General features: G+C 40.7%; 1 protein-coding gene across 1 annotated transcript in view; it reads right to left on the bottom strand.

Moving 5' to 3' along the window:
• The window catches only part of Ndf (Nucleosome-destabilizing factor), a 224,419-nt gene that overhangs the window by 44,579 nt on the left and 165,029 nt on the right, over positions 1 to 14,811 (bottom strand). The window contains exons 8-9 of the mRNA XM_071670757.1: positions 9,987 to 10,097; positions 5,347 to 5,448 (exon numbers count right to left, since the gene is read on the bottom strand). Of these exons, the coding sequence (XP_071526858.1) occupies positions 5,347 to 5,448; positions 9,987 to 10,097 (213 nt within the window). The remainder of the gene's footprint in view (positions 1 to 5,346; positions 5,449 to 9,986; positions 10,098 to 14,811) is intronic.

Below are 14,811 nucleotides of genomic sequence, written 5' to 3'. Positions count from 1 at the left end.
CCTGGGCATGAGAAGAAAGATCATGAGAGGCAAGTGTTTTGGGAGCAGCTAAATGAGTGTGTTAGCGGTTTTGATGCACGAGACCGGGTTATAGTGATGGGTGATTTGAATGCAAAGGTGAGTAATGTGGCAGTTGAGGGAATAATTGGTATGCATGGGGTGTTCAGTGTTGTAAATGGAAATGGTGAAGAGCTTGTAGATTTATGTGCTGAAAAAGGACTGATGATTGGGAATACCTGGTTTAAAAAGCGAGATATACATAAGTATACTTATGTAAGTAGGAGAGATGGCCAGAGAGCGTTATTGGATTACGTGTTAATTGACAGGCGTGCGAAAGAGAGACTTTTGGATGTTAATGTGCTGAGAGGTGCAACTGGAGGGATGTCTGATCATTATCTTGTGGAGGCTAAGGTGAAGATTAGTATGGGTTTTCAGAAAAGAGGAGTGAATGTTGGGGTGAAGAAGGTGGTGAGAGTAAGTGAGCTTGGGAAGGAGACCTGTGTGGGGAAGTACCAGGAGAGACTGTGTACAGAATGGAAAAAGGTGAGAACAATGGAAGTAAGGGGAGTCGGGGAGGAATGGGATGTATTTAGGGAATCAGTGATGGATTGCGCAAAAGATGCTTGTGGCATGAGAAGAGTGGGAGGTGGGCTGTTTAGAAAGGGTAGTGAGTGGTGGGATGAAGAAGTAAGAGTATTAGTGAAAGAGAAGAGAGAGGCATTTGGACGATTTTTGCAGGGAAAAAATGCAATTGAGTGGGAGAAGTATAAAAGAAAGAGACAGGAGGTCAAGAGAAAGGTGCAAGAGGTGAAAAAAAGGGCAAATGAGAGTTGGGGTGAGAGACTATCAGTAAATTTTAGGGAGAATAAAAAGATGTTCTGGAAGGAGGTAAATAGGGTGCGTAAGACAAGGGAGCAAATGGGAACTTCAGTGAAGGGCGTAAATGGGGAGGTGATAACAAGTAGCGGTGATGTGAGAAGGAGATGGAATGAGTATTTTGAAGGTTTGTTGAATGTGTCTGATGACAGAGTGGCAGATATAGGGTGTTTTGGTCGAGGTGGTGTGCAAAGTGAGAGGGTTAGGGAAAATGATTTGATAAACAGAGAAGAGGTAGTAAAAGCTTTGCGGAAGATGAAAGCCGGCAAGGCAGCAGGTTTGGATGGTATTGCAGTGGAATTTATTAAGAAAGGGGGTGACTGTATTGTTGACTGGTTGGTAAGGTTATTTAATGTATGTATGACTCATGGTGAGGTGCCTGAGGATTGGCGGAATGCGTGCATAGTGCCATTGTACAAAGGCAAAGGGGATAAGAGTGAGTGCTCAAATTACAGAGGTATAAGTTTGTTGAGTATTCCTGGTAAATTATATGGGAGGGTATTGATTGAGAGGGTGAAGGCATGTACAGAGCATCAGATTGGGGAAGAGCAGTGCGGTTTCAGAAGTGGTAGAGGATGTGTGGATCAGGTGTTTGCTTTGAAGAATGTATGTGAGAAATACTTAGAAAAGCAAATGGATTTGTATGTAGCATTTATGGATCTGGAGAAGGCATATGATAGAGTTGATAGAGATGCTCTGTGGAAGGTATTAAGAATATATGGTGTGGGAGGCAAGTTGTTAGAAGCAGTGAAAAGTTTTTATCGAGGATGTAAGGCATGTGTACGTGTAGGAAGAGAGGAAAGTGATTGGTTCTCAGTGAATGTAGGTTTGCGGCAGGGGTGTGTGATGTCTCCATGGTTGTTTAATTTGTTTATGGATGGGGTTGTAAAGGAGGTAAATGCAAGAGTCCTGGAAAGAGGGGCAAGTATGAAGTCTGTTGGGGATGAGAGAGCTTGGGAAGTGAGTCAATTGTTGTTCGCTGATGATACAGCGCTGGTGGCTGATTCATGTGAGAAACTGCAGAAGCTGGTGACTGAGTTTGGTAAAGTGTGTGGAAGAAGAAAGTTGAGAGTAAATGTGAATAAGAGCAAGGTTATTAGGTACAGTAGGGGTGAGGGTCAAGTCAATTGGGAGGTGAGTTTGAATGGAGAAAAACTGGAGGAAGTGAAGTGTTTTAGATATCTGGGAGTGGATCTGTCAGCGGATGGAACCATGGAAGCGGAAGTGGATCATAGGGTGGGGGAGGGGGCGAAAATTTTGGGAGCCTTGAAAAATGTGTGGAAGTCGAGAACATTATCTCGGAAATCAAAAATGGGTATGTTTGAGGGAATAGTGGTTCCAACAATGCTGTATGGTTGCGAGGCGTGGGCTATGGATAGAGATGTGCGCAGGAGGATGGATGTGCTGGAAATGAGATGTTTGAGGACAATGTGTGGTGTGAGGTGGTTTGATCGAGTAAGTAACGTAAGGGTAAGAGAGATGTGTGGAAATAAAAAGAGCGTGGTCGAGAGAGCAGAAGAGGGTGTTTTGAAATGGTTTGGGCACATGGAGAGAATGAGTGAGGAGAGATTGACCAAGAGGATATATGTGTCGGAGGTGGAGGGAACGAGGAGAAGAGGGAGACCAAATTGGAGGTGGAAAGATGGAGTGAAAAAGATTTTGTGTGATCGGGGCCTGAACATGCAGGAGGGTGAAAGGAGGGCAAGAAATAGAGTGAATTGGAGTCATGTGGTATACAGGGGTTGACGTGCTGTCAGTGGATTGAAGCAAGGCATGTGAAGCGTCTGGGGTAAACCATGGAAAGCTGTGTAGGTATGTATATTTGCGTGTCTGGACGTGTGTATGTACATGTGTATGGGGGGGGGGGGTTGGGCCATTTCTTTCGTCTGTTTCCTTGCGCTACCTCGCAAACGCGGGAGACAGCGACAAAGTATAAAAAAAAAAAAAAAAAAAAAAAAAATATATATATATATATATATATATATATATATATATATATATATATATTATATAATTTTTCTATTATACTCTGTTGCTGTCTCTCGCGTTAGTGAGGTAGCGCATGGAAACAGACAAAAGAATGGCCCAACCCACGCACATACAGATGTATATACATACACATCCACACACACACATGTACATACCTATACGTTTCAAAGTATACCTATATATACATACACAGACATATACATATATACACATGTACATAATTCATACTTGCTGCCATTATTCATTCCCGTCGCCACCCCGCCATACATGAAATGACACCCCTCCTCCCCCAGCGAGGTAGTGCTAGGAAAAGACAACAAAGGCCACATTCGTTCACACTCAGTCTCTAGCTGTCATGTATAATGCATCGAAACCACAGCTCCCTTTCCGCATCCAGGCCCCACAAAACTTTCCATGGTTTACCCCAGATGCTTCACATGCCCTGGTTCAATCCACTGACAGCAAATCAACCCTGGTATACCACATCGTTCCAATTCACTCAATTCTTTGCACGCCTTTCACCCTCCTGCATGTTCAGGCCCTGAACACTCAAAATCTTTTTCACTCCATCCTTCCATCTCCAATTTGTTCTCCCACTTCTCGTTCCCTCCACCTCTGACACATATATCCTCTTTGTCAATCTTTCCTCACTCATTCTCTCCATGTGACCAAACAATTTTAATACACCCTCTATTGCTCTCTCAACCACACTCAATTTATTACCACACATCTCTCTTACCCTTTCATTACTTAATCGATCAAACCACCTCGCACCACATATTGTCCGCAAACATCTCATTTCCAACACATCCACCCTCCTCAGCACAACCCTATCTATAGCCCAAGCCTCGCAACCATATAATATTGTTGGAACCATTATTCCTTCAACCATAGCCATTGTTGCTTTCCATGATAATGATCTTGCCTTCCACACATTCTTCAACGCTCCCAGAACTTTCGTCCCCTCCCCCACCGTGACTCACTTCTGCTTCCATGATTCCATCCGCTGCCAAATCCACTCCCAGATATCTAAAACACTTCATTTCCACCAGTTTTTCTCCATTCAAACTTACCTCCCAACTGACTTGTCCCTCAACCCTATTGTACCTAATAATTACCTTGCTCTTATTCACATTTACTCTCAGCTTTCTTCTTTCACACACTTTACCAAACTCAGTCACCAGCTTCTGCAGTTTCTCCCTGGAATCAGCCACCAGTGCTGTATCATCAGCGAACAACAAGTGACACACTTCCCTAGCCCTCTCATCCACACCACACTGCATACTTACTCCTCTCTCCAAAACTCTTGCATTCACCTCCCTAACAACCCTATCCATAAACAAATCAAACAACCATGGAGACATCACACACCCCTGCTGTGAACTGACATTCACTGAGAACCAATCATGTTCTTCTCTTCCTACTCGTACACATGCCTTACCATTACAATTACAGTCAAAGTGCAACTGTGAAAACAATAGCATGTAGACAAGTATAGTTGACCTACCTCAACCTCCCAGTAACTCCAACCTATCTCACTTCAGTAGCATGTCAAGCCATTATAAACACCTTTTTCAGTAAGTATCCATAAAATCCTGCAATATGGTATCAGATACTGAATAAGACAACTCAGGGAGTGACGTAGACAAGCCAAGTGCACCTCCCTCAAACTCCAAGTAACTTTTACTCCACTCTATCCCACTTCGGTAGTATGTCAACCAATCATCACCACCTTTTTCAGTAAGTATCCATTACATTTTACCTCCATTACTTGTGGTATAGCAACAGTTGCTCAATCAGATAATTCTGGTGATGTGCTGGACAAGCCAAAGGCATTTCCCTCTAACTCCCAGTAACTAACTTTATCTATCCCAATCCAGTGATACATCCAGCCATTATTGCCATCTTTTTTAAATATCCACTAAATATTGTCCTCATTATCATGATATGGCAACAAGTGCTCAATCAAATGATTCAACAACTGATACAGACAAGGCTTGTGCACCTTCCTCTATCTCACAGTAATCCATCTGACACCAACAGTACCTTAAGACCTAACTGCCAAATTTTTCAGCCATTAAACGTTGTCTAAAGTACATTATAACAGAATGAGGTTAAACATGGATTTCAATTGCTAAATTTATGATGTTGCAACTTACAACAGGTTATTCAGGCATGTAACCCTACCACAATTCAAGGAATAATGCATTCAAATACAAAAGAAAGCCTGAAAAATTGATGGTCTGCTGTTCCTCAGGTGGAAATGGCTTGAAAAGGGCACATAGGGGAAGCTTTAATGGAAAATGTAAATCTCACTAACTACAGATGTTCAATAATAATTCCAAGATGATACCAGTATACTCATTCATACTAAAAACTTTCCATACATTTTAACAGTCTAAGCACTACAGGGATATTCAGAACACTAACATCTGCAGCTCCTTGTCAGGCAGAAAGAACATTACTGCAAGTGGTACGTACCTCTGCAATATCCTGAGAAGTTTCTGCATCAATGCCAGTCATTTCTACATAGCCTTTGTCTGCAGACATTTCTTGTAGAACACCACAGTTTCCAAATACCATCTGAGGACAGAAAAAGTGGTTTATGTAATTTTTTTTAGAATCAAAACACCACAGATTAATTGAGAAACTGAAAAGGGTGGGGGAAAGATAACTGGGTATTAGATGATCTAATTGAGAAAATAAAATGATAAAAAAAGGTAATTACTACAGTAACAGAAGGCTACTGGGATCTGATGTAGAGTTCATATTTCATACTTACCACTGCCATTATCTATCTACTTAACTATTTATATCTCTGATGCCTGTTCCCTTTGGGAATTCCCATCAAGGGGGTGGACATGACTAAAGAGTCTCCATTCATCCCCGTCCTTACATGCCTCCCTTGCATGCACCATTCCACCCTCTGAACCACACTCTTCCAATTAACACACCTCTCCCTTTTCCTATCATTCTTTTTTTTTGGTCAACCCTCCTAATACCAAGTAATGTCCTCTAATATTCAATTTCCAACACATTCATCTTCTTCATAAGATTCTCATCTATAGCCCAAGACTTCTATCCAATACAACTACCATACCTTCAAATATGCCCAATGCTGCCTTCCTATGTAGTGACCTCTCTTTCCACACACTTCTCAATGCTCCCAAAACCTCCCATGGTTCCATTCATTGCCATGTCCACATCCATTCAAAATCACACCCCCAACTAACTTGTCTCTCTCAGTTGTTAAACTTGCTTTTATTCACATCAATTCTTAACGTCCTCCTTTCACACACTCTCCTAAACTCAGACACTAACTTTTGGAGTTTCTTACCTGAAGTTACCACAAGTGCTATGTCATCAGTAAACAACAACTGACACACCTCCTAGGCCCTATGCCACTAACAAAGTGCATACCTGCCTCTTGTCTTTAAGATCCTTAATCCATAAACAGATTAAAGAGCCATGATATGATGCACTACTAATGCAGACAAACCTTCACCTCGAACCATTCACTCTGCCTCTCTACCTACTCGCACAGATGCCTTATTCTCTAGATAAAAATACCTAACTGCTTCTAACAACTTTCCTCTCACACCAAGTACCTGTAAAACCTTCCACAATGCATTTCTATAGAACATATATACTATTTCCAGATCCATAAATGCCATATACTAATCCTTAATTCTCTACACACATTCTTCAATGCAAACACCTTACCCATACATCCTCTACTACCTCTGAGGCCAATTTTTCCTCCTAATTCTGATGCTCTGTGCATGCCACCATTCTCTCAATTACAACTTACCTGGTATGCTCAACATATTATACCTTAGTAATATGAAAACTCACCTTTGTCCCCCTTCTTACATAATAGCACTACATATAAATCCTACCAATCTTCAGGTACATTTCATCTTACACAAGGCTTCCAGCATTTCTTTTTTCACAAAACCACTTTCCACAACTTTCACTTCATATACTCCCCTAATCCAAACACCAAGTACTTCTCACCCTATCATTAAACACATTCAACAAGCCTTCAACCTCCTCTTCACCTAATTTCTGCCAGTTACCACTTCCATGCTCGCCTCCTCCAATGGCATTCCCACTTGTTCTCTTTTATCTCACATTATTAACCTTTCAAAACAATTCCACATTCAACCTGAAGTTTAATGATACTCACTCACCCCAACTCTAATCTGCCATCTTTTTCAGCCCCTCTACCATCCTGTTGACCTCCTGCCACTTTCTCTTGTACATCTTGCAATCACTCTCATTTCTTCTCTGTTAGTAATGCCCACACTCCTCTCTTTCCTCTTTCACTAGCAACTTAACTCCATTATCCCAGCCCCTACTATCCTTTCTCATCCAACCACCCACCCTCTGCATACTAAACACTTCTCTCAAACTATGGCAATTAAAATGAAAAAAAGAGGCAAAAAATGAAAAAAATTACAGTTAAAGAAGTTATTATCATTATCATACTTGATTGCTGTTTCCTGTGATAGTGAGGTAGTGCCAAGAAACAGACAAAGAATGGCCCATCCACTCATATACATAAACACCCATACACGTACATATACATACACCTACACAGACATATAAGCAAAAGATGCTTGTGGCATGAGAAGTGTGGGAGGTGGGTTGATTTGAAAGGGTAGTGAGTGGTGGGATGAAGAAGTAAGATTATTAGTGAAAGAGAAGAGAGAGGCATTTGGACGATTTTTTCAGGGAAATAATGCAAATGAGTGGGAGATGTATAAAAGAAAGAGACAGGAGGTCAAGAGAAAGGTGCAAGAGGTGAAAAAGAGGGCAAATGAGAGTTGGGGTGAGAGAGTATCATTAAATTTTAGGGAGGATAAAAAGATGTTCTGGAAGGAGGTAAATAAAGTGTGTAAGACAAGGGAGCAAATGGGAACTTCAGTGAAGGGGGCTAATGGGGAGGTGATAACAAGTAGTGGTGATGTGAGAAGGAGATGGAGTGAGTATTTTGAAGGTTTGTTGAATGTGAATGGCAGATATAGGGTGTTTTGGTCGAGGTGGTGTGCAAAGTGAGAGGGTTAGGGAAAATGATTTGGTAAACAGAGAAGAGGTAGTAAAAGCTTTGCGGAAGATGAAAGCTGGCAAGGCAGCAGGTTTGGATGGTATTGCAGTGGAATTTATAAAAAAAAAGGGGGTGACTGTATTGTTGACTGGTTGGTAAGGTTATTTAATGTATGTATGATTCATGGTGAGGTGCCTTAGGATTGGCAGAATGCGTGCATAGTGCCATTGTACAAAGGCAAAGGGGATAAGAGTGAGTGCTCAAATTACAGAGGTATAAGTTTGTTGAGTATTCCTAGTAAATCATATGGGAGGGTATTGAGTGAGAGGGTGAAGGCATGTACAGAGCATCAGATTGGGGTAGAGCAGTGTGGTTTCAGAAGTGGTAGAGGATGTGTGGATCAGGTGTTTGCTTTGAAGAATGTATGCGAGAAATACTTAGAAAAACAAATAGATTTGTATGTAGCATTTATGGATCTGGGGAAGGCATATGATAGAGTTGATAGAGATGCTCTGTGGAAGGTTTTAAGAATATATGGTGTGGGAGGCAAGTTGTTAGAAGTAGTGAAAAGTTTTTATCGAGGATAGGAAGAGAGGAAAGTGATTGGTTCTCAGTGAATGTAGGTTTGCGGCAGGGGTGTGTGATGTCTCCATGGTTGTTTAATTTGTTTATGGATGGGGTTGTTAGGGGGGGTGAATGCAAGAGTTTTGGAAAGAGTGGCAAGTATGAAGTCTGTTGGGGATGAGAGAGCTTGGGAAGTGAGTCAGTTGTTGTTCGCTGGTGATACAGCACTGGTGGCTGATTCATGTGAGAAACTGCAGAAGCTGGTGACTGAGTTTGGTAAAGTGTGTGAAAGAAGAAAGGTTAAGAGTAAATGTGAATAAGAGCAAGGTTATTAGGTACAGTAGGGTTGAGGGTCAAGTCATTTGGGAGGTAAGTTGGAATGGAGAAAAACTGGAGGAAGTAAAGTGTTTTAGATATCTGGGAGTGGATCTGGCAGCGGATGGAACCATGGAAGCGGAAGTGAATCATAGGGTGGGGGAGGGGGCGAAAATCCTGGGAGCCTTGAAGAATGTGTGGAAGTCGAGAACATTATCTTGGAAAGCAAAAATGGGTATGTTTGAAGGAATAGTGGTTCCAACAATGTTGTATGGTTGCGAGGCGTGGGCTATGGATAGAGTCGTGCGCAGGAGGGTGGATGTGCTGAAAATGAGATGTTTAAGGACAATATGTGGTGTGAGGTGGTTTGATCGAGTAAGTAATGTAAGGGTAAGAGAGATGTGTGGAAATAAGAAGAGCGTGGTTGAAAGAGCAGAAGAGGGTGTTTTGAAATGGTTTGGTCACATGGAGAGAATGAGTGAGGAAAGATTGACCAAGAGGATATATGTGTCGGAGGTGGAGGGAACGAGGAGAAGAGGGAGACCAAATTGGAGGTGGAAAGATGGAGTGAAAAAGATTTTGTGTGATCGGGGCCTGAACATGCAGGAGGGTGAAAGGTGGGCAAGGAATAGAGTGAATTGGATCGATGTGGTATACCGGGGTTGACGTGCTGTCAGTGGATTGAATCAGGGCATGTGAAGCATCTGGGGTAAACCTTGGAAAGCTGTGTAGGTATGTATATTTGCGTGTGTGGACGTATGTATATACATGTGTATGGGGGTGGGTTGGGCCATTTCTTTCATCTGTTTCCTTGCGCTACCTCGCAAATGCGGGAGACAGCGGCAAAAAAAAAAAAAAAATATATATATATATGTACATGTACATATTCATACATGCTTGCCTTCATCCATTCCTAGCATCACCCCGCTCCACAGGAAACAGCAATGCTATTCCCTGCTTCAGCAAGGTAGCACCAGGAAAACAGACAAAAAAGTTAGGAAGAATAGAGCCATGGAAAGAACCAAGATGAGTGTAACTGAAAGAAAGCAAAGGAGTGTGATGAAAAAAAGAAAAAAGCAGAATTATGCAGATTATGATTAAAATCCATTATAATAAAAAACTTTTATTGGTACAAAAATGTACCCTTTTCTTTTTAACCCTAAACAATCATATAAAATTGGAAGACACTTACATTTTTGGCAACCTGAGGATCTGATACACATGAAAATGTGATATCTGCTGCAGCAATAACATCTGAAGGGGTCATCATCTCTTTTGCTCCTGCATTTACAAAGTCTCCACACTGAAATAAAAAAAAAGGAATTTTTGTGACATAAACAAGATCATCAAGCACACTGATATGTCATGGATAACATAATAAGGAAAACAATGGAACCAGTCATTTCCTCCTTTAATACCCAAAATATGTGTTCATAAAAAGAGCTCCACCTAAAAGAGCATGATACTGATGCAAATTGGTGAGGAAGCAAGAGTAATGATGCAGCAGGGATGGCAATAAAAACAAAAGGGCAGCAAACACCAACAGTTTAATGGTTCCTTTCAAGGATATGTGCGATAGTGGAAGAGATTAGAAATAGAGAATTGTGAGGCAAGAGTAGAAATGCAAACAGATCACTTTTGTAGAAATACCTTTACTTTACACATTACAAGTACTCGCATGAAAATAATATCCATTGCGGAGCTGAGCAAGTCTATCCTTAAAAGTATGTATGGTGATGCTTTCAACTACTTTTACTGCATCACAAACATATAATATATATTAGTAGGCTTGTTTTACTGGTGATTTGATAAGCAACTAAATTTTCAGAATAAATCCATGTGTCAGTTATCCACATTATGATTGAAGAAGGTATAACCTTGGTGCATTCCAAATTTACCAGACATTTTTGTTTTTCTTCTTAAACCTTTCTTGATATTTCCTATTAACCTGTCTTTTCAGGGTTTGTTCCAGATTTAATTGCACTGTGTAACTCTGAGTGTGAAAGGTTAGTGAGAAGTTGTTTCAAAGGGATATTGCTTGAATGTTTCCTAACTTTCCTGTTTAAGGTGTGGTTAGTTTATGGCTGACAACTGAATCAGACACATCTTCAGCCATAGCCCATGCCTCACGTCTATAAAACCAATCATTTGTTGAAACTGCTAAACTTTCAAACATAACGAGTTTTGTCCTCCCAGATGACCTCTCATTCCATATTCTTCAGCGCTCATGGAACTTTGCCAACTCACCCATCCTAAGACACTTCTAGGGTAGGGGAGAAGGAATTCTACCTTTGTGTCATAGAAGGTGAATAAAGGGAGTGGGAACTGAGGCATGTTTTTCAATTTCTTTAAGATGGAACAGAGGGAGCCAAGCAGGGAGTGCTCATCTTTCTTGAAGGCTGAGGTGTCTAAAAGTGTGTAGATGAAACCAAGATGAGAAGGCAGGAGAGATATGTATTATGTTTTAGGAAAGAAGCCAGGCTCTGAGTGAAACAAAGCTCATGGGTAAAGGGAAAGGTTGGTTTGGAAACGTCTGGAGTAAAGTCAGGGGTTCGTGAGAGAACGAGAGCTAAGGAAAGGGTAGCACTACTAATGAAGCAGGAGCTTTGGGAATGTGTGAAACAGCATATGGAAGTGGGCTCTATACTAATGTGGGAAAAACAGAGGGGATGGCGAGAGATAGGTGATTATCAATGATTATGCACTTAGCCATGAGAAGAAACATAATGAGGCAAGTGTTTTGAGAGCAGCTGAGAGAGCACATCTGCAGTTTTGATTCAAGAAACCATGAATCAATCAGTGATGAGTTATTTAAATGCAAAGGTAAGTAATGTGGCAGTTGTGAGTATCAGCTGGGGGCGTGGGGTTGTGTGCTGAAGAAGGACTGGTGATTTGGAGTTGTGAGTATCAACAGGGGGGGTGGGGTTGTGTGCAGGAGGACTGGTGATTTGGAATAACTGTGAGTAGGAAACATGGTCAGCAGGCACTATTAGATTACATACTAACAGATAAACATGTAAAAGAGAGACTTTTGGATGTGAATGTACTGGAAGTAGCAGATGAGGTGATGTCTGATTATTACTTTCAGAAGGCGAGGATGAAGATTTGTAGAGGTTTTTGAAGAACAGACGAAACATTATGATGGAACAGAGTAGTGAAAGTAAGTGGCCTTGGAAAAGATATTTCTGTAAAGAAATACGTTAGTGATTGAGTGTAGAATGGTAAAAGCTTAGAGTAAATGAAGCTATGGGAATGGGTAAGAAATGGGAGATATTTAGGGAAGCATGCTGGCATGTGCGAGAGATGCATATTACACATGTAAGGCCGAAAGGCGGAGGCGCAGATAAGAAAGGATAGTGAGTGGCAGATGAAGAAACGAAGTTGCTATTGAAAGAGACAACTGAGGTATATGGATGGTACTTACAGAGAAAGAGTGCAAATGATTGGGACAGGTATACGAGAATGTGGCAGGAGGTCAAGAGGAAGGTGCAGGGATTGAAAAAGACAGTCAGACTGACTGATGATTGCTGTTGAACTGGGATGATGTAAGCCTAAACGAATACCACTAGGGTGCACACTTTGGACCTACACCATGGAAGAAGTAGTACACTAGAGCCTGTTAGATGGTTTACCCCAATAAAGTGGGTCAATACTAAGTTAAATTATAATCACAACAGGTACAAAACTGTTATGATTGCCTTGCAAGGAATCATTCTAAAAGACTAGGTGGGAGTGTTACCCTATCCATGCGGCCTATGAAATGGGTTTTCATGTGGTAGCTTGGGTTTACTGTTTAAGAATTGTAGAAGGAAACGTTTTGTTGGCCCTGTCCTTGGCATAATGACTGACTTTCACGCCAAACCTGCAAGAAAGAGGAAGGGAAACCCTTGTCGCCAAGTTTTTAGTGTTACGATGTGCAAAGTCTGAACCCTATTTGTTTACAATCATGTCTAATATAACGTTTCACCTGAACATAACGTTAGGCGTAGGTTTAGGGGTAACTAGTTACTATGGCTTTGGATTTGTACTCTCTCATTATAAAGAACACCCCAGTTTTCAGCCTGCGATATTACCACCACGTTTCTTTTCCCATAGCCCAGTGATAAATATTTCGCCAATCATAGAGAGCTATACATACAAGACAAAAAATGGGTCTAATCATTGCATCTAACAGAACTGTATGAACTCAGAAACAGGATCTGCCGTCCTTTAATCTTTGAACTACAACTTAAACTTTGGGAATGAGGAATAGATGTCATTAATAAACTTCGAATCGGCAATACCGATGGTATCTCTCTTACTGCCATATCACGAACACAAACACAATCTAATCTGCTGTCGCTTTTAGTAACTCAATTTGTTGCTGTCGATTTTAAAGACCTGGCATGGGAATCTCATCACCTTTATTTTCCAAAGCCCTACACATCTTCCTTGACTTATCAGTGAGGTCGAGTTGACTGGAGTCCTCGCTTTAAGGATGACATTTTGCTTTTGTACGATCAAATATGAAGTACGCACTGCATTAGATTCTGGTAGTAAATCACTGAACGTTATCACCGAAACCCGTAAACAGAAAAGAAATATGGAAAAACTAGGATGCATAAGAAACGATGGTTCTGAGTAAATTCTTGAAAACATCCCATAACCTCATCAAATTATACAGTACATACAATCAATAGAAGACTGTTGAGGACACTACCTTATACATCCGTAAACCTGAAAAATGCATCTTATACCTGAAATTATAATGAAACAGTTGCGTGGCAACAAGTCAGACAGAGCAAACAACCAAATAATCGCCCTAGCGTATGGATGGTTAAGTAGGTTGACTGTTAGTGTAAGAGAGGGAGAAGGTGGAAATCTATTCAAAGCATGAACAATACAAAGACACCTGTCATCGAGAACGTCATACAGTAAATAGCTGAGGAAGGAACACCAAATCACATAACCTCTTCTGAACTTGGCAACGGAAAAAGGATACGATAATCAAGGAAATACGTAAAATGTAACTGAAGCTCTCACCGATAATGGAAAAAGCACTATACTTCGTACAGATAACATTAACACACACACATACATTATATATATATATATATATATATATATATATATATATATATATATATATATATATATATATATCAAGTATACACACACACACACACGGGTAAATTTAACTTGATAAAAAAAAATAATTTTCACATTGGTAGCAGATAACAATGACAATAATTTAACATAAGACACCTACACCTGTTTACAAAGTTGCCAAAGCACATGAATTTGCAGTGGTCCGCAGTTCTGCTCCTGTTATATGAAGCAATGCCTTAATTTCCTTGACATTTTGAATGTACCTGGCCCCCGTTTTTCTCCAATCACTGATAAACGAGTAGCTGTTACCCTTCCACGACACTGACCTAACTAATTCTTAATATAAGACAGGTTACAATTAAATAGGAATATTTGCATAAATTTCATAAACTATATAATTTGCATTGTCTGCAAGACGTAGTTCTGGGCGATCCGCGTTTGTTGTAGAGAGTCCTTGCTCAAGGTATACACAACAATTTAGTTTCCTGCTATTCCTATATGTGTCCAAATACAACTGCATCTGTACGACAAATAAAGTAGATCTTGGATGGTTTCTGCGTAAGAGATGAAGCCTTATGTTCAAGGAATAAGTTTGATGCTGAATTATATGAGCTTGAATTAACGAAGGTTCTGCTTGTACGAGATAATTGTTAACTACTGCCGGTGCTACGTGTTTAAATATATTTTTTTTATATACATAAATCAAACTCACCAAACGATTCTGATTCATATCTAACCTTAGGATGGGGAAAGGAATGCCAAACATATAAGTCTTTCCTGATTTGGAATTACGATTAATCATATATACAGCAACGACGTACATTCCCTTTGGCAACATCAGGAGCCGGCGTTGAGTTGTCGGTTTGTGTTTGTTTCCAACATATGCCGTGCGGCCCAGCCGTCCAAGCCGAGCAAAGCCTCAGTTTGAC

This window comes from Panulirus ornatus, chromosome 15 (genome assembly GCF_036320965.1).
Source record: "Panulirus ornatus isolate Po-2019 chromosome 15, ASM3632096v1, whole genome shotgun sequence".
In the NCBI taxonomy this organism is placed as follows: Eukaryota; Metazoa; Arthropoda; class Malacostraca; order Decapoda; family Palinuridae; genus Panulirus; species Panulirus ornatus.
This window is presented reverse-complemented; position numbering and strand designations above follow the sequence as displayed.